The sequence below is a fragment of the Nelusetta ayraudi genome, unplaced genomic scaffold, assembly GCF_046127955.1.
Source record: "Nelusetta ayraudi isolate G7.1 ecotype Tasmania unplaced genomic scaffold, CSIRO-AGI_Nayr_v1 ptg000120l, whole genome shotgun sequence".
Lineage (NCBI taxonomy): Eukaryota > Metazoa > Chordata > Actinopteri > Tetraodontiformes > Monacanthidae > Nelusetta > Nelusetta ayraudi.
This window is the reverse complement of record NW_027466170.1, coordinates 82,501-103,409: the sequence shown is the minus strand read 5'-3', so window position 1 is coordinate 103,409 and position 20,909 is coordinate 82,501. Positions and strand designations below refer to the sequence as shown.

The window sequence follows — 20,909 nt, the reverse complement described above, 5'->3', positions numbered from 1 at the left end:
GCCGATCGGCCCGACTTTACTTTTGATCGCGCCTTCCTTTGTCCCCAATTAATGGGGGGCCGATCGGCAAAAACTTTTCTTCAGAGCCGCGCGACAAGCTCATTGTTGCCTAATGAGGCCCGACGTGCGACTCTTCAGAGACCCCCATGCGAATGAACGTCAGATCCCACAAAATCGTCCCACGCTGAAGAATGGCCTGTAAACATGCGATGGAAAACGAAGCAAACGGACGGAGGTGTCGCAGGAGCAGCAAAGTCATTATCAACCGTGGAGGAGGACACTGGGGGCGGTGGGGGAGGCATGATGGGAGGGAGGTGGGGAGCGGGCGAGGGAGGAGATGGCGGGTTGAGAAAGAGAAGAGAAAGAAAGAAAGAAAGAAAGAAAGAATTCCAGGAAAATGTCACAGCAACAATACTTGTTGCCATGGAGATTCGTTCATGCTCTCCAACCGGCATGAACACAAAAGGAGGCAAACAGCCGCGAGCCGTCGGAGAGTGTTTTTCCATTGCATCAGGCGGCGAGGCGAGGTGGAGTAGTTTCACCTGGAGGACGGACGAGGGCAAACAAGAGAAAAACATCCCGTCTTTGTCTGGCTTCACTATCGGCTTTTCTTCCCCCGCGACATTTCAGAAAGAAAGAGTGTAGATTTTCAAGCCCAGCGAGGTTTTTTATTTCTTTATTATTTTTTGTTACTTGATTAAACTGAGATACGTGACAACCGCAAGAGCGGCTGTGAATCACTTAACACCAAAGTTATTGTTGGCCACATTATCAGTGTGTGTGATTCAGCTGTTTAAGGACAGAAGGAAATTTGAGGCTGTTTCAAAATCATAGCAACTGGATGACACTCTGTTCTTTCTCTTTGACTTGAAAGAATGTCTTGTGTTAATAATACGTTCAAACTGTAACCAAACAGCTTTTAAGATCAAGTCCTCTGAAGAAAACAGTCTGCTATCACGCTCTGGGAAGGTAAAACCTCTTAATTAGGTTCCGCAGTTGCTCTCTTGGATCCTCCACTTATTCAAACCTTATGGTGCAGCACTACGTAAAGCCTTTTATTCCTTTTTTTCTGCTTCCGTCCTCCCCGACAGCATTTTTTCGTCCGTACTCAGCCATCAGCGCTGTGCTTCTCACCTCAGTGGAGCGTGTGTGTGTGTGTGTGTGTGTGTGTGTGTGTGTGTGCATGCGTGTGGGAGGGTCGCATTTCAGTACCTTCACACAGCCAAACAGCTCACATTAACAGCTCAAGGTGAAGCGGTTCCCGCCAGCCAGTGCGGAAACGGGTCCTGTAAGTCGTGCAGCAACTGTCAACTTTTGTGATTAAAAAGAAAAAAAAGGAGCAAATTTATCCCCACATGAAACTGGTCAAAACTTTTGCAGTGTAAATATCAGAGGGTTTTTCTTTTTAATGGGAGAATTAATCCTGAAACGCGACTCGCTGACATCTCATCGTCTCCCTGTATCAACACGGTCTGAGCCCACTGAGATGAGTTTTCAGGCTGGCTAATTCTAAAGGATCCCCACCCAAAAAAAAAAAAAAAAAAAGTTGGCAAACACAAGCAGAATCGCCATTCAAGCAGCGGCGTCCCCTCGGATCATTTCTCAGTCCAGAACTATTTCTGCCCTCGTTCTTCACACCGTTTAACAGCTGCGGCCTCAACTGGCCCCAAACGCAGCCTTGAAGGCACAGCCGCTCCGCCTTCGAGCAGACTCCCCAAACATCTCAAGGCCTCTGCTTTCCCTCCTTCAAATCCCCCTCCCTAAGCCCCGGATCATACTGTACACACACCTCCCCTCCCCCATGGCATCAGTGTGAGACTCCGTGCCTGATCCGCCCCAATTCCAAACTAATGGCTCCTGCCTCGAGATGAGAGGCGCTCCTTTTCTGTCAGAATTTAAGAAGCGAAGCGGCGTCGGGGCGTAGGTGTTGCAGCATCAAACCCGGGAAGGGAATTAAAGGACGAGGGCAGATGAAAAGGGAGGGTGATAGTGCCGGGACGCGCCGGCCGGTTGTTGCCCACTCATGTTTGATTCAGCTCACCTGCCGGCTGACAAGGACGGAAGAGCCGCGCCGTTCCGGAATCTGAAAAACCGCAGAAATATGGCTGGGGTTTTTTTTTACATTGTGTCTGAGAGTTTTCACCATGAGCTCTCCAGCGCCAGTGCTAATTGGATGTGAAAGATGCAACACAGATTTCACAGAGGCGCTGCTGCTGCTGCTGCTGCTGCTGCTGCGGCGCCTCTCCCCCATTTCAGGAGGTGATGTGAGGCGAAGGGAAGGAAGTAATCTGAGTTTCCTGTAACCAAACAGTCCAACAAATATCCCAGCAGGCCTCGGCAGAGAGGGAACGTCGGGGACTCTCGGTTCCAAAATAGGTCTCATTTTTTGGGGCCAAACTAATTCTAAAATTGGGCGCTATGAAGCTGTGGAGGAAGATGTCCCAGGATTGTTTTCTCTCTTTTTTTTTGTTCTCTCTCAGTGTGCAAAGTTTAAATCACATGGGTCACCCAGACACCGCGAGAGCCTCCAGATTTGAATTACGACAGTAATTTTTGTACCTCTGTGTTAAGAAAACTCTGTAAGAGATCCAGTGCAATGGACAGAATACAAATTGTGTCTATGCATGTGGGTTTCCAGCATTAGGCAACATTAAAACCTGCTTCAGAGGGAATTTTCATAGAGCAGAAATCACAGAGCAGAACAGTCACTTAAAGGGATCCTATTATGAACTTTTCCAGATTTACTAAATTCATTTTTGTGGTCCACTTTCCACCATAAACCAGGTTTGTTCAAAGTTGGTCAAAGTTGTACAGGTCTTAGAAAGCAAGTCTTTCTCTTTCATCAGAGGCTCCGCCTTGAAACTGTCCACTCCCTTGTGATTGGCTAGCCGCTCAATACTACAGTAAGCTAGCAGGGAAGATGGCTATTAGCTCTCCCACAGTGACGCCTCTCGAGCATTCAAACACGATGATAATCAGCTCGACTCGTGATGTGGAAAGTGGAGCAAAATCCAAACAACTCGGTTCATTTGCTGTAAGATGGAAAAAGTCAGCTCATCTCGAATTATCATTTTTCATATTTGGGGTTTCAGTTGACATGCCGGTAGCAAAAAGACATGTTTGAAAAGCTGAAAAAGTCATTTTTTGTCACCCTGTCCAGTTCTTCCCACAGTCTCCAGGATGTGAGACGATCAAACACCCGACTCGCTAAAACTCCTCTGAAACATTGCAAACAGCCGGCTCTGTTAACTTCACGCCACACTGCGCCGGGGGCGGAACGGAGGTGCGGCGGTCGGCACAGTCGCCTCACAGCGAGAAGGTCACAGATTCGATTCCGACTGTTGACCCTGCGGTCGACTCCTCCTGGGTGTAGCTCCGCCTTCGCCCTGAGACGGTCAGGATGGGCTGCACCGGGACTGAATGCAGGATTAGGAGAGACAGAAAATGAATGAGAGGATTCAAATCAGTCCCTGCGACACGACAGTGAGGCAAACAACGTTTTGAACGTCCCATTAAATGCTACAACAAATTACAAACTAATTGCAACAAATTACAAACTAATTACGACCAACTATAAACTCATTTGAATTTCTTTCCACGACTAACTTGTAGCATCACGCCACTTGCATTCATAGCAAAATGTTGCTCCCATTGTCCTGTTTAGTTAACTTGTTTTGGTGATTGCTAGACAAGTGTTGTGTATGCCTGTTGGTCATTTCAAAGTTCCAATGCACTTAATCGAAAAGAGAAAAACACAAAGCGTATTGGATACTAACAATAGCGAATCGGGAACCTTGTTATTACAAAACCAGCCAAAGTCTGCAATGCTGTGGGTATTTACCCATGTGTGCGTGGGTTATTGTGTGTGCGTGTGTGTGTGTGTGTGTGTGTGAGGCCCATTATGAGCTGATGGAGAGGTCATTTGGCTGTTGACTTCCTGTCTCTGCCGGGAGCGGCTGTATAATTGCAACCCTAATTAGTCCTTTTTCTGGCAGCTGGTAATTCATAGTCACCTTCAAGTACTTCTCCCCTATACAAACAGACAGACATGGATAGGACGGACACACACACACACACACACACACACACACACACACTGGCACAAACTGCTGTTCTGCTATCATTTCCTTTGTAATTGTTTTCCCTTTTTTTTCAATTTTAATAATTACAGGCATTCAGTCTCTAAATTTCAGCCACTTAAAACACTTCACATAATAATGATTTCCATGTTAATGCTGAGCCGAGGCTAATTTGGGGCAATTATATTCGATGATTCAATTGAACGCCTCGGCCTTTTCAGGAACATTGGAAACACAAGATAAAAATACAACAGCAGGAAGTAGATGCACATCTTATACATCTTAAATGAATGCTGCATGGCTGCTTCACCGGAGTCCTCTGCGGTGCAGCTGCTAGCTGCTAGTATCTGTTTGATTCTAGATGTTCTGCAGAGACAGAGAGACAGACGGACAGACAGACAGAAGTCAGATGTTGCTCCAGAGTGAGATGTGACCATTTCCAGGTTTATTTGTCGCCGCGTTATTCCATCTCCCCTCAGCCAGTCCAATCCATCCATTTTTACACACCCTCCTTAAAGTCACCTTCTCTCTGCCGCTCATCAATCTCTGCCGTGGATCTCTCCTCCAGCAGGTCCTCCAGGCCCGACTCCGCCCCTCAGCTCCCTCCCTCCAACCCCTTTACCTCCTCCTCCTCCTCCTCCTCCTCCTCCTCCTCCTCCTCCTCCTCCGTCCTCAGAGCTCTGTGGCGCTCCTCTGCCGTTCTCCCTGAAAACGAGGGCTTTATGGAGTGAAAACGCCGTAGCTCAGACTGGCGGTTTGAGACGCCCCATCCAGGTTCTTCTCCACCTCTGGGAGGAAGTGAAAACTGGAATTGGAAAAAAGGATAAAAAAACCAAAAAAGTTTTGCCAAACGAGTTCTTCTCACCCTGGTGCATTCAAACCCTGGGATTGCTGGCAGGCTTGTTGGGGGAAAAAAGTAGCCGAGTGGGTGTTTGGACTTTGCTTGAGTTAAAGAGTCAGTGCATAACGTATCAAAGCCATGTTCAGGAACATTATAGGTATGCAAATTGCTATTAAACTTGTGTTTTTCGGGAGACAGAGTCAATGAAATAATTTTAGATATTTGTATAGAGTCATTGCTGTTTGTCAGAGGCCATGTTGCATCACCATGTTCTTGATTTGTTTATGATTTTACTCTGAAATCACATCAGGCTGAGGAAACACACAAGATCGAGAGTGACACCAAATATTATAAATCGGTTGGAAGTGGTGGCGCGGGTCAAACTTTGCGCTGAAGCAGCGCGCCCGATTGGAAGCCGCTCGTTTCCTCGACGACTCGCAAACTTTTGGGGTTTTTTGCGCCCACAGAAAACGTTTCGACTCACCAAAGTGGCGCCGTCGCCTTTGTGCTCGGCGACGGGAGCTGCTCACCTCATCGCTGCTCCGTCATCTCGCCTGCCGTCTTTCTTCCCCCACCCGCGTCCCGTTTGAAGTCGGGGGTGGGGAGGGGGGGTGCTCGGCGACAGATCACTTTAAGACTTTCAACTCCACAGGGTCTTCAGGCAACGACTCCCACAGTCGGCTTCTAATGGGGACGCGAGGAAAGGAAGAAAAAAAGAGATGAAGCAGAGAAGGCAAAGAAACAAGACCAAATAAGCTACAGACTGGGGTGTTTGGGTGTGTGTGGGGGGGTGGAGGGGGGGTGATGCTGGTAGAATTTTTTTGTTTCCTTCTGGAGTGCCCCATGAGATGATGAGCAATCTTTGAAGTGTGTGCGTCGCTTCCTCCGCTCCCCTCCGTCTCCCTTTGCCGTAACTTTTATTCTTTGTCCTCTGGATGTTTCGCGTCATCGCCGCCTTTTGTTTTGTGCTATTATTTATTTCATTCCTTCCTTCCGTCTGTCAATTTGCATCAAGGAGAAGCGGCGGGATACAAAGGGGAAGGCTTTTTTTTTTTTTTTCGCTGGGGAGGAAAACACAAAAACTTTCCTTCTCGCTTCCGCAAGCGAGGGGAGCGGAAGCCCCCCCCCCCTCCCCCCGATCCCAGCCCGACCTTCAGCTTCGGCCTGAGAGCGTTTGAAGTTGGCGGTTCGAGGCGCCACTCTGATCTCATCTTGTGATGTTCGGATGTTCATCTTTGTGGTTCTGGATGCAAAGTTGCTGTTTTGTCCCGTGTCGCAGAGTTTACACGCACGTTGTCCTCCTCAAAGGTTTCGCTGCAACTATTTAGTGTCCTCTGGACTAATGCCTGTTTGTATTAATAGACACACACAGTCTGCAGCAACATCAACAACAACAAAAAAAAAAGAAGTTTGTGTGCCGTGGGTCCAGCTGGCCTCCTCCCACAGCACAGCAGAGCTCCGGCTCACTCAAGATTTAATCATCTTCTCTGACGAGGCGCCATCTCAGCAAACTCATTTGATGGCAGACTCAAAGTTGACCGTCCGCCACACACACACACACACACACACACACACACAAACACACACACCTGAGTCATGCTTGGCCGTCTCTGGGCGGTTGTTCAGAGCATGAAAGCGCAGCAGTGCACGTGGAGCCACAGAGCTGCTAAAGTTGGCTTCCTTCATAAAGCCTCTTCTCATCTTCGGTCTCTTCCACTCCTTCACTTCGTTTTCTGACTGCTGCACATTTTTCCACACATGCCACTGAATTCTGCTTTATGAAGTCGTACAAACGTATCTTTGACTTTGACTTTTTTTTTTTAAACCGCAAAATCATTTAGCAACCCATCCGTGACATTTAGCAGAATAAAAAGAGCGCTAACTTTGTGGTTTTTTTCACCACGATAATTCTTTTGCCCTCTGGCCATTTCGCACGCTGACCTCGCTCAGCAGCTTGATCGCCCGCTCATGCATGTTGCCAACCTCTGACTGAGACAGTTTTTTGTTTTTTTGTTTTTTTCAACCGGTCCAAAAATATCATTGCACTCCTCAACCAATCAGCTTTCTTTACACAGAAAGAGGCAACTGTGGAAAAGTAAAGCACGAGAAGAAGCTGCCGGTAAGGACGCCGTTATAACAGAGTTATAACAAAAGAAAATAGAGAACGCAGAATTAAGGCTTTCCTCATTGGACGGCATTGTGTCACTTTTCACAGACTGGCTCTGGCGTGATTGATTCTGATTGGTCAGAGGCAAAGCCACTGCTGCCGGCTGACTTTCATCAAAACCACAGATGAAAAATCTGCAGTTAGTTGATTGTAATATTTTTTCACACTTTGGCTCGACTTGATTCAACCCTGGCGTGGGAGTAGCAACGGCAGCGGAGCTCGTTTCGTGGCTTTGTGGTTAGCCGATGACTCGTAGCAAAAAAGATCACTGAGCTGATTACAGCGCAGGCATAAAATAGTGCATGTGGAAGTGGTGGGAAAAAACCCCAAGTTGTTTACCTGTGGGAGGAGTAAGTCTGTTGTCTCCTCGACTCACATCTCACCCAGTTGTTTTCTTGTGGGTTTTGTTTTCCTCCCGCTCTCGCCTCGTCGTACACGTCCCTTCTTGTTTAGCGAGACATTACAGCGGTCCGCTCACTGTCACGTTACACTCGCTCCGACTTCACTCCCGAGGTGGAGGCCGTGTTAAAATGCAGCTCGGTGTGATTGCGCCGGACACAGGTTGACTCGGGTCGGCTGAAAGGCTTAGCGGGGGAAGCGTGTGCTTTCAAAGAGCTCGTTTGGTGCCGTGTTAGTTATGATTCCTGCTGAATATTCAGTCTGAGCTGTCAGGAGCAGAGAAGCATCGCTAGCGCTCGCACTGTGTAACTCTGGCAGCAAATGCTGCGCTTGCGGCAGCTTATGTTGTGTCTAAACACTGAACATGACACCAAAGATCATTTTTCACACTTTTTAAAAGAAGTTACATTTTTTTTTTTTTTCTGCAGACTTGGAACACCCCCAAAATAAGAAAAATCTATCATTTACATCTTGTGTTGGCTGTATTTTCAGAGAGTGCAGAAACACCGTCAAAATATTCTACTGATAGGGTTCTGATTTCATTTTTATTGGTTCATTTGCCTGGAAGACCAGGACCTTGGGCAGTTCCAAAGTAAAACAGGAAGCTGTTGATATCAACTACAAACGAAGAGCCAAAAATATGCTGTTTCTCTGTGTGTTGTGGGTGTTTTGAACAGTGTGTGGCTTCACCGCCATGGTGTCCTCAGAGACTCTGATGTGAGGCCTATGAAGAATACATGACCTTGAAATCTATAATACAATATAAACCAGTCTGCCTCAACTTGGTGGAAAACATTGTATGCAACGTTGTTGGATTTACTAAAAAAAAACAAAAAAAAACATATTTTTTCCAAAACACGGTTCGTCATGTAAAATATCAAAGAGCATTTTGACTCTGTAGAATGTTAATTTCTGGTATTTAAACAATAATACTGTTTCAACAGGTTGCTTTTTTTTTTATAGCCCTGGTATCACATTCTGACCCCATGTAGACACTCTTCCCTTCCCTTTCATCTGCAGTATTGACATGTGTGGTTGCATAATTCTCCTCTGCTCCCTCCCTCCATTCCTGAAAGAGAGCGAGAGCGCGAGAGATCTCCATCTGTAATCCCGAGCAGTCTGAACCAGCCTCGTCTTGGGCGAGGGCAACCTCGACCTTCTCCGTCTCTTTTGAAGCCTGCCATCCGCTCGGTGATTGGATCCCATTTGGGGCCCGAGCCCGCTTTGAACCGCTGAAAAAGGCAGACAGGGAAGCGGCAGGCGCCGGCGGAGCGAGGAACCGAGCGGGAGAGGGGTGGAGCGAGGGGGGGGCTGTCTGTATGTGTAAATGTCACCGGGATTAGCATGTGTGCCAGTGAATATACATAACTTGTTCAACACTTTGGAACACGAGTAACGAGGCGTGACCGGACTGCGGGGAAACCTGCCCAGGAGCAAAATCCCACAAGTTCCTCTAATACCGACTAACCCTCGAGGAGGAGCCAAACTCTGCTCGCGGAGCAGGTGAACAAAAGTGTAAATGAGCAGAACCAGTGCCGCTCACACGAGACGCTGACTGGCCTGCCGCCTGCCCGTCCACGTTTGACAGCAATACATTTCGTTTTAAAATGAATTAAAAGCTATGCTAAGTATGTCTAAAACAAATCCAAGGTGTAGGTGACTGTTTAATTAGCCGTCTTATCAAAGCAAATTAAAAGGTTAGCCTCCAGATCCATGCGGGAGAGGTCGGTGTTTGCTCTGGTTTTGTCAGTTAGCTTAGCTAGCGGAATTTCCCCCCGGCGTAGCATTAGCACAGGAACAATGGCTAAACAAAGACCCATATTGGTTTATTTCGGAAAAGGGAAAACAAGCCTTGAAATCAGGCCTGCTGAGATTTCATAAGTTTTCACTCTGTGGTTGTCTGTTGTTGCTCCGCCTTCACTGAGTTCCGCTGGTTGTCGGTGGACCATGTTGCACAGGAGGTGTTGTGACACAGGATTTGGCAACTTAGTGTTGTTGGTCTCCTCAGTTCTGGCTACAACGTGTTTATTCTGTACTTCAGTTGTCACGTCTTTGTTTCTTGGATCAGGTGTTGATCAGTGTTGTACTGGCTGAACCCAGGATGCAACTTCTGTCGTCAGTTCTGATGTCACCGGTGCAGATCCACCTCTCGCACACCCATCTCAACATCACCACCGAATCTTGTCCGGTTTACATCTGCACCGCCGGCACCTCCCGGTGATTCCAAAGCTGTGATTCAGCACGTGGACACGCGGCATATGTGGCAAGCAGCTGTGCAGAAATCATCACCAGCAGAGCAGATGCCGCAGCTAGCACCCCGGCAGCGGCGCCGGCGAAAATGAACCGGATTGATTGGAACTCCCATCTGCTGCACAGGCCCCGCCGTTAATAAGCCGAGCTGCCGAGCGCTCTTCATTAGAGCGAGGAGGGTCACCCAGGGCTAAGTGTTCAGAAGGGGGCCCTCCCAGGTCGGATCAGAGGAGCCGGGTGGGAAGAGGTGAAGCGCGCGGACCCAATCAAGTGTTGCGGAGGAGGAGGAGGAGGAGCCCCTGAAGCGGCGGCAGAGAGGCGCACAGACAGTCACCGGTGGGGCTCGTGCAATCAATTACAGTTGCGCGGCGAGGCGCAGGCGAACGGTCAAGCATGCCGAAGAGCGGCGCAGTCAAGTATGTTTCAGAGGAGGTTAAACAGGTAATGTGCTAATGCATTTCAATGAGAGCGGAGCGCACGTGGCGGAGAGCTTTGCTGCCGCAGGACTTCACGGCGCCAAGAATTGGAGTGAAAAATATGCCTGTTTTTTGTTTGTTTGTTCTCCTCCATGTGTATAATACGGCTTTCTTTCATGATCTAATCGGATTTAAAAGAAATAAAAAATAAACACCTGATGTCTGAAAATATTGTTCAGGTCAAGTTGGATCTCAGAGTGGGAAATTTTTATTTCTCCATTACCCATGAATCACTGCTTCTTGTGTTCACTTGCAAGTGATTTTTTTTTATTTATTTTTTTTAAGTAAACCAGAATTCTCTTCTTTTTTGGTTCTGTTCTAAAGTTCAGATGAATATGAATGACAACAGAACAAATGAATCAAACCGTCAACTCAAACTGAGGGTACAAGCATTTTTGAACTCCCAATGTTCCCTCTGAGGTCAGCAGGGGCGGAGCCTGGAACAGGGCAGCGGGAGTGGGGGGGGGGGGGGCAGGGAGGGGGCGGAGACAGGAAGTAACTCCTCTTTCTCTCTTCTTCCAGATCTGCGACAAGGAGTGGCACTACTACGTCATCAACGTGGAGTTCCCCGTGGTGACGCTCTACGTGGACGGAGTGACCTACGACCCCTACCTGGTGACCGACGACTGGCCCATCCACACGTCGCAGATCGACGTGCAGCTGACGGTGGGCGCCTGTTGGCAAGGTGAGCGGCGGCGGGAGGACAGCACGAGAATGGAAACGAGGCGAGGTGCGAAAAAGGGGGAGTAAAAGTGAGGCTGGTTGAATTACAAAAGGACTCTTTGAGTGCGACCTTTGACCCCCGGGGGTGAACGACGCAATTAAGGGAAGAACTCCTCCCGCCTTTGACAGCTGGTTGAACCGTAACCTGATTAAGAGGCAGAGATTGAACCGCCCTCCCTTCTGACGGCCGCCGCTAATTGCACACAGGTAGAAGACGAGGAGGTTTTTTTTTTCCTTGGTTTTTTTTCCTCGGCGCCATTGATTTAATCGCTCAAATGAGATGGCTTAGCGGCGATTAGCCCCCAATAAAGAGTGGAGAGACGGTGGAGCACGAGCAGGTCATCTGGCTGGTGGCACTTTCATCTGCCAGGCCGAAAAAACTCCTCCTTCTTCTGCTCCTTCTCTTCCTCTTTCCCTTCACTGAACACCGCCAGCCCTTTTTTAGCCCTTTTTTCTTCACTGGATTTTTTTAAAGAAAAGGCAGAGTTCAAAGACGATTCTTGCTTTTATAGATGGGGCGGCAAAAGCCTCTGCAGGAAAAAAAAAAAAAAAAAGTTGTTAAGTGCGATGCTGAAATTCTTATAGCATAAGCTATTAGCCACGACGGATTGGCCTTTCAAAGCACCCGGCTTAAAGCGTTTAGGACGCTGATTGCAAACATGTTGCGAAAGATGAGGTCATTTATTGTCACGCCGGCTCTTCCAGCTCTAAGCTTCAGCGCTTGAAAAGAAAAAGCAAAAGAGAGAAACGCAACATTTGGCCGAAACCGCCGCGGCGAGGGTTTATCGCTGCTCTCCGCTGCGCCGCCGCCGCTTTACAATTACACCGCGGCTGCGTGGTGGTGAAATTGTCACGAAGCAAACGGACGGCGGAGTTAATGAATTTGGGGATTTGTGGGCTGGAAAGAGTGCAACTTCGAGGCTGCCGTGGTGGCTGCATTGTTTTGTTTTGTTTTATCTGCATTATATGATTTAATTTTAAGATGTCATTTCGCGGGTTTACTTTAGCATTTAACTGGTCATTCAGCGTCGTGGAGAGGAAGTAAATGATTGTTCCGGGCCATGGGAAATAAATTGGACAATTATTTGTTCTATTGCAGACATAATGGGATGTGGCACTTCATCTGTATTGTCTAATAAAACCTGCAGCGGTAATCTTTTGCTGCCTGACCACTCTAAATAAACACTCTTCGCTACACACTTTTTCAGCATATGAAAACGCATCTAGAAAACAATGTTACAAGTGAAATTCCTGCCAAAGGTGATGATGTCGTGTGACCTAAAAAAAGACTCGATCAGAGATGTTTATTCGTCATTTTTTGTACAGTTCACTCGTTGAGACTAGATGTGGTATTTCCTCGCCGGTGTCCTATATTTATCCCTTTGATCCGACAAAGGATGTTCACTCACACAACTGTCGCCTTTGCATTTGACACATGGGCCGCAATGCACATTCATATCATCACCAGATATGTGCAGAAATTAAGCTGTGGAATTTCACAGCATATAATCACTGGGGGCGGATCCATGTGCAAGGTATTGAAGAGTCGTTGCTATTCGCTGTAATAAAAAGTATTGTTTTGTTTTTTTTAGTTGATATTATATCCTTACAACGTTTAATCTATGCTCCATTCATTGACTCCATCAACACCATGGCTTCATGAGAGGAGCAGTGAAACACTGTTTTCTGTTGCTGACTTTACAGAATTGCAAGAAGCAACGTTCTTAGTTTGTCACCACAAATCAGTGGGAAATCACTGCTTTTCTGGCTGCAACATCAAGGGGGAAGTGGCATGGCGAGCATTCAGTGAATACCCGGCTACTTACTTCCGACTGGGTTAGGGATAGAGGCAAGAAGTAGTGTGAGGAGGGTTACTATCGGCCAAGACAGGTCTTCCCGTGATGCATTTGTAGAAAGAAAAAAAAACCTTGGCATACTGCGCCACCAAGCCTCAACCAGCAAGTGTGTTAAAGTATTACTACCAACTTTCAAGTCCAACACAGCCATCAGTGTACACCACATCGCCCCCTAATTGATGTACAATGAGTTGCGATAAAGTCCAGAATCCCTGGTGTCATATTTCTGCGGTTATTTCGGAACAATATCATAGATATAATGCAAAATAGTGAAACGCACTGCTGTGTGTGCTATACAAAGTAACACATATCCATTATGCATTACACAAACACAATACGTCATGTAATGAAGTGCACTAACAATGGGTTGCCATTTCCAGCTCAGCCCTGCTTCTTCATTTTTATATTTTGGCATAAATTAAATGGAGTGAGATGGAGAGGCTGAGAGGACGGCGGCACACAGAGAGCTGACACCACCTAAAAAAAGCAGCGGCTGTAAAGTGGAACGATCAGCGGTTTTATCGGCCGTATGATTCCCACTCGGCAGTAATCCCCCTCCTCTCGGCCACCTCCTGATTTTACCCTCTGTCTGGGTCCCTTAATGGTTTTCGGGGCTAAATTGATAACATCTCTCAAGAAGGGATGGAGTGGATGGGCAGACATCCAGCGAAAGGGCAGGTGGAAATAAAGAGAAAAAAATGAAAGCTAACCAAGACAAAGGTCGGAGGGAGGAGGAGAAACACACGGACTGATATTTTAATATTTGGTACGGTGAATGACAGTGAATGTCTGCTTGTCTTATGAGAGGATGGACTGTGGTCCCTCTACCTGGCTGTGTATCAACAACAAGCAGTGGAGCAGGAGCTGCTGTTGAATGCGCAAAGCCACTAAACTCATAAAATAATATTTCAGCTTAGACGCTGACTGTTGATGAGAGTGAAAAGGCCGAAGGCCAGGAAAAATGTTTTACACCAGAACAGAGCAAAACAAAGAAGCTGCTTTATTATTTATTTATAGTAAGTTGGCAAATAGAGTCGCAATCAGCCTTTATTTAGAACTCCTCAGGCTTTCATACGGGAAAAATACAAAAGCAAGCTGTTCAATTAAAGGGGTAATCCTCCCAGAATTGAAACTTCACCCACTATTCACCTCAGGTGACATTTTCTAATCCGCTCAGCTGAAGGAGTGCCGCCCAAGGCCAAGCGTACATCACCATGTCAGCACAGGGACTATCCTTTTAATCCCATTGGTGCGAAAGCAAACTGCATAAAAGTTTGATGCTTTCCCACGATCCGTCTTTCTAAAGGACTTTGCAAAGTTGATTCACTGCATGGGACTCAGAATTGAAATGAAGTTAATTTTGTGGACCAGTAAGCCTGTTAACAGGAAAAATCCCACTTCATACAGTGCGAGTTTCTTTTTCTTTTTTTCCTCCCGCTTTCTTTTCTAGAACTTTCACAGTGATTCAGCCTGAGGGCGCTTGACCTCTGCACAGGCACGTCTCAGCACAGACTGTGCAGCAGCTGAGAATGAAAAGCGCTGCGTGAACGGTTCAGTGAAAGGAGTCACGCAAACACTCTCAGGGGAAAAGTGGGAAATCCCGAACGTGTGCATCATCCTTCATGTTTACATCAGATTTGCCATCAAACAGGACTTCATCAGTCTCAGGGGTCGTTCTTCCGCAGGGGAAATGATGTGCCATCCACCCTATAATAGCCCAGCTTTTACAGCTGCAGGCGTCCTATGAGAAAATGTTTTTATCTGGGGGCGCATGAAAAGAAAAAAAAAACAACATACATTTCCGACAGCAAATTGGGATTTGGGGATTATGTTAGGGGAAAAAAATAATCAAACAGACCTCTTAGGGGAGATTATTATGGAGGACCTGAGCCAGACGACCTCCCGCGGAGAACAGAGATAGAGAGAAACAGCATGCAAACGAGGGGATAAAGGGAGGGAAGAGGAGAGGAGAGAGTAAAAGTCCTGAGGGACGGCCGTCTGGATCCAAACACCGGCAGCAAGGAGAAGAACAGCGGGCACAACAAGGAAGCAGAGCGACGTGTCTGCGTTGTTTCTCACTTCCTGCTTAATCTTTATCCATCTGGGATTTCTTCCCCTGAATCAACCTTTAAAAAAACAATGCCACAATTCCGTATATTTTTTTGTGGTGGTGGTATCAGAACTGCAAAAATGAACAAAAAGCAGGCTAGGAGATTCATAAAAAGGGAGAAAAGAAACGGAAAGGTGAAGTTTGGATAGCCATAGCAGGTAACCTTTCAGATAATGAGTGGTTTGGAGACTCCTCTTGCTGCTTTTGGCCTTTACACAGTTCAGAGGACAATTTCTTTTCTTTTTCTTTTTTTCTTTCTATTCATTTAATCCGGCCTGGAGGCTCTGGCTCACAAACACTTTTCACCACCGCGCGAGTCCTAGGACGGAGCCGTATGAAACGTGCATCCGAAGGCCAATTACAGTCCTAATTTGGTCATCCAGATTCATAATTAAACACCGCGCAAGGTCAATGTTGGTTTAATGATGTGATAAGCGTGTGTGTGTGTGTGTGGGGGGGTCTCAGTGTAAGCTGGATGTGACAGCGTGGCGATTACTGTAGGGTGGATTAACCCGGCAACAGTGGCAGGGCAGAGGTGCTGCATGCAGATGAAACAGCCAAAAGCTTCACTCACTGGCACGAGCCAGAAGTTTTACTCCAACCAATCAGAGCTCCGCAAGAGGACAAAGCAATTTAATTAATGTCCATGGCTCCGCTCTTGATTTTCGGACCACTTTGAGTTCTGCAGCAGTACTTGTACATGCTGCCTTTTTATTTATATGCTTGTCATCGGGAATGTTATGCATGTCTTCAAGCCAAATATTAAATATTTAATGTAGAAGTATTTGATTTAATTCCCGCCGTCATCAGACGCAGAGCCTTTTCCACCAAGCTTACAATCTTTGATTTAATGTTTCAAACTTGGAATTTCAATGTTTTGCGTTCAAGTCCTTGCAGAGTCTTTGCACTTGAATTGGAATAGAGTGAGAAAGCAGCAACGTGTGCAGCTCAGTTAAGACTGCAGCGACCACATGTAGCTCAAGCTGTCTGTGCATTAATGTCTGGTTGTCTTTTGCTTGCAGGCGGGGAGGTGACCAAGCCGCGCTTCACCCAGTACTTCCGGGGCAGCCTATCAGGGCTGACCATCCGACCAGGGACCATCGAGAGCCAGAAAGTCATCTCCTGTCTGCAGGCCTGCAAGGAAGGACTGGACATCAACTCCCTGGAGAGTCTGGACAAGAGCATCAAGGTATGCACGCACAGAAAATACAAAAAGGATGCAGATTCTGAGCAGGGCCTGAAGCGACATCTCTGACTTTCTCCTAAAAACAGGTTCAAGTTGCGAAACTAAAACTATGACTCGTCCTGTTTTACACCCTTTCACCACTAGGGGGGTAGAAAAACAAGGCGGGGGAAAGTTCACCTCCAAACCGTTCCTTCAGATTTTTCTTTATTTTTCTGCACACCTGCTGACACGCTGCGAACCCAGACGACACAAAGGATGAAATGACAAAAAGGTTGAAAGAAAAAAAAAACAAGGTCGCCTGCCGCCTTGATCGCCGGTCGGCTCCCTGGAACCCAGGAGGGCCGGTCAGGGAGCCGACGAACCCAGGAGGGGCGGTCGGCTCCCTGGAACCCAGGAGGGCCGCCTCCCGCAACCCCGACACTCACTCTCAGCAGCGCCGACAATCCATCTCCCTGCACCGTGGAAGATGGACAACCAGACAAGATGGATGGAGGCCCATTTGTGGAGAGCCGGGTACCCGCGCCCGACCACCTGCCGCCCTGTGGCCCCACCCCCACCGACCCATCCGCCTCTCTTCGGCCGTCTTCACTCCCTCCTTTTGCTTTTTTCTTGTGCAACGGTGCAGAAACAGAGGAGGGAAACAAACCTTGCCAGCTTTCCAGAGAGGAAGTAAAGACGAGCTGAGGACCATCTCAGGGGTCCTGCACAGCTCTGGTTTATCTTTGGAGAGCCGTTTCTGTGTTTTTCCTTGCCAGCTGCACACACACACACACACACACACACACACAAGGTGGCTGGAAGCTTAAGGGCCGCTTTTAACCGGCCTGGCGCAGCACAATCAGAGCAGAATAACAGCTTGGGCGGGCGTGAAGGAGAAAATGACGGTGGAGACCCGTGCACCGCTCAAGCATCGTCATCCCGCCGGAGGCAGGAAATGGGAGGCGGCTCAGATCTCTTTAAAGTGAGAGGGGTCCCTTCCGCCTAGACCCCCGCAGGAGGAATCACACCTCTTTCAAACTGGACTCAGCCACAGAGAGTCCAGCCGCTCGCTGCGGATGCCTGCTGGCTGATTTAAAGGGACAGTACGCACAGAAGCGTGTAGGCACAGGCCTCCACGCAGTTTTTATGTGTTAGGAAAAAATCAATCTGCAGATTGTCCTGGACTGACTGGCGCTGTGATGGATCGCAGCCCATCCGGAGCGTCCGATTGTACAGCTCTACTGCTGCTGCTGCACACTCGTAAAATGCAAACAGGATTTTCACTTTTAAGATATTAAAGCTCATGTGTCATGTTGCTCCTCGAGCCGCCTTGCGTCGGCATGAGTGGAAATCGATATCTGACCCAGAGGGAGGAGTGAGAGGTTGCCACCTCTGCTGCAAGCCTGCAAGTTCTCTCTCCCCAAAAAATATCTAAAATAGTTGTTGACAAGTGGCAGAGTGGCGCACTCATCAGTTTCATTAATCATGATTTAATAAAAGAATTTCAGCACAACAAAAATATACTAGTTCAGTGGTGAAGTGCAAGTGGAGTGGATTTTCCCTCAGCAAATGGTCATCAGTAGTGTGGCTTCACGTCAGAGTTTATTCGTTGAGACCGTTTTCAACCAGCGTTCACCTTCCTTTCTTTCTTCTCCCTCCTGCAGTTCCACTTCAACCCGGCCCAGTCCATCCTGGTGATGGAGGGAGAGGACCTGGAAAACATCAACGCCGCCGTCAGGAAGGTTTCCTACATCAACTCTCGCCAGTTTCCCACCCCAGGCCCCCGACGTCTGCACATCTCCACCTCCGTCCAGTACGTAACGCACTGCTCCTCCTCCTTTACATCCCTTTTGTAAATTCCACTTTCATACGTTTGCTTAAGCTCTATAGTGTGAGTATGTGCTCCTCTGTTTTCTGATGCTAGCACTATACAAACTCACCAGAGGTTAACATCTGCCTGTTTCCCTTTCTTGTGGAGCTGCACTTTTTAGTGTATCCTGAAACATTTCGTTTTGGAAATCCGCCCTTTGTGATGTCACAAGGGGCACTGATATGTGTCCCGGCCTACACAATCAAAAGACCAACTTGTCCTCCCCTCCACATCTTCGTGTCGTGTATGAACCATTCTGTCCGACCTTCGCCCGAGGAATGGAAAAAACAAAGTAGCGTAGCGACTCGTGTGGGAGGGTTGAGGCTGCCGAGCCTCCCCAGCACCCCCTGGTGGTGGCCCATTAAAATTCATGACTGATTTAAATATACGAACAGCCCTGTGGTGCGGCCCTGGAGGAGGGTGAGGAGGTGCTGCCTCACCCTCCTCATCCCCCCCCACCCCCACACACCCCCCACCCCGTCAGATGTGTTGCACGCCCTGGGCCTTGGAAGTGCCGCCGCTGCTGCTGCCGCCGCTGCTGCCGCTGCTGCTGCAGCCGCTGCTGCCGCTGCTGCACGATTTAATCCGCCGATGAAGAGGAGTCACCGTAGCTGCGGGCGTGCTGATTATCAAGGAATACATTATGCTAATGGCTCCGCCGCTTAACGCCAGACTCTCCCGCAGACTCGCTGACGGCCCGTTACCGGAACCTTTTCTGCGAGCACGTGCGGGAGGCGCCGACTCCTTCGCCTCCATCCTTTTTGGAATCAGACCGGCTCTTTTTTTTCACCAACAAATAAGCTGATATATTTCCCAGCGTGCCGCTGAGGCCCGTCTTCCCGCTGACGCCTCCTTCCTTTAATTACTGTAGGCATCGTATAACTTAAGTTGACAAGCCTCTAATATTGAACAGCGGGCTGGCCGGCTCCCCAGTCGCTCTGCAACGTGTTTATTTTGATGTTCTTTACAAGCACAAGGCTGAGTGACGAGACGGCAAAGAAACACAAACAACACTTGTGCTGCATCTTGCCCGTAGTGGGAGCACGTTTTGGGAAAATAAGTGCAATTTTGGGTGGGTGGGGGTGGGGCTGGGGGTGGGGGGGGTGCGTGCTGAGAAACATCGTCCGTAGGTGATTCTAATAATCTAATAATTTAAAACATTGCAGGATTTTATAGACTCTGGAAGTCACTTCCTATTAAAACCAGAAGAGACTGCAGACACTAAATAACTTTTTGGCCATTCCTGGTTGTGTTTCTTTGATTTTAGGTTAAAATATATTACCCATACTCTACAAATACATATAAATATATGTATATATACACACATACACATGAACACACTCAGCTATTACCCCTAATAGTCACGCTGAAATAGCTTGAAACAAAAGAAATGCAGCACCACAGAGAGTCACAAATGTGAGTGAGTGACTTTTGAATACTACACTACAAAGAAATCAAGTGAGTTAAAAAAAAAAAAATACCACGAAAAGCCATCTACTGTGAATGAGGACTGCCTCTTCCTCTTCCTCCTCCTCCTCCTCCTCCTCATCGTCCGCCTCTTTGGAAATAATCACACATTCTAATAACAATGATTGATTTTTGTCTTTTCATTCGCGGGAATCTGAAGAGACGCTAAAAGAAATAATTAGCGAGCAAAACAAAGTTTCTTCCAAGTCGAATTGGAATGGATCGGTGCCGTCGACTAATAAGCGGCAATCACTGGTGGCATCATGGAGCAAAAATAAGTGCCGGTAATCTTGGCGACAGAGCTGCTTGGCTCCCTTTGTCATACTTCTATAATTAAGTTGGCCCGGCTCCGGTTTTCTGTTGTGTTGTTTTGTTTCTGGGCACTGAAAGCTCACGCTGCTGTCGCCTCCCCGCACCGCTGACTCCACCGCTACCGACGGTGCCGCGGTGCCCGAGCAGTCGGAAGCCACAGGGAGGGAAGGAGGAGGAGGAGGAGGAGGAGGAGGAGGAGGAGGAGGAGGAGGAGGAGGAGAGGTCACGTGTCACAGCCAGACCTGTTGGAATCACACGGCACTTTATTAGGAACTCCTCGCCAGCACGAACTAGCCACTGTGCTCGTGCATTGATTCTGCCTTTACAAGCGAGCAGTTCTGCAACCAGCCCCGCCCATCCTGACCTCTGACCCCTGACGTCAACCAGGCTTTTTTTTTTACTCTCTCCCCTTTCTCCCTCAGTTTGAACTTCTTGGAAACTTGGAACGAGTTTGAACGGTTCAATAGGCTGTCATTGTTGCGTATGGAATATTGCAATAATTATCATTTTAATTACAATAATAACAATAATAACATACGGCTGTGCAGTCCTGCTCGCCATGTCCTTGTGCTTGAAAGATAAATAATTGCAGGGAATCACTCCACAGTGGAGTGAATTGAAGTTTTGCCAGGTCTCAGGTGTAATACAAACCTGCCAGACATATGGTATACTAGACAGTGCCGAGTTGTTTACATCGAAATGGAAATCAGAAAAAAAAAGAGAGAGACAGATATATACATATATATATATATATGAACATATTGCATCCGAGCAGGAGCTGGAACCTTGTTGTCCGGGTTCTCAGCGGCAGAAATGAGCTTGTTAGGACGTCTTCCTGCGTCTGGGCGAGCTGCTGCAGGGACAGAAAGCATTGATGTCCCTCCCACTGACAGATGTTTGTGTGTGCCTGAAAACCCTTCAGTGAGATAAATATATATAAATAAAAAAGGAAAATAATCTGGTTGTTTGTTCAGCTTCCACTCTCCCTCTCTCTCTCCATCCTCTCCTTCTTTCATTTTAATATCTTTTGTTTTCCATTCCACTGATGTGTAATCTATGTGTGTGTGTGTGTGTGTGTGTGTGTGTGTGTGTGTGTGTGTGAGAGAGAGAGAGAGACAGAGACAGAGAGAGAGAGCGAGAGAGAGAAAGAGAGACCCGAGTCCTGGGGAGCTGTTGTGGGTCCGTCCTGCTGGA

General features: G+C 47.7%; 1 protein-coding gene across 3 annotated transcripts in view; it reads left to right on the top strand.

Moving 5' to 3' along the window:
- LOC142903984 (calsyntenin-2-like) overlaps positions 1-20,909 on the top strand; it is a 191,846-nt gene that overhangs the window by 157,805 nt on the left and 13,132 nt on the right. For all 3 annotated transcript variants that reach the window (XM_076049904.1, XM_076049902.1, XM_076049903.1), the window contains exons 9-11: positions 10,735-10,897; positions 15,924-16,090; positions 17,731-17,879. In XM_076049904.1, the coding sequence (XP_075906019.1) occupies positions 10,735-10,897; positions 15,924-16,090; positions 17,731-17,879 (479 nt within the window). The remainder of the gene's footprint in view (positions 1-10,734; positions 10,898-15,923; positions 16,091-17,730; positions 17,880-20,909) is intronic.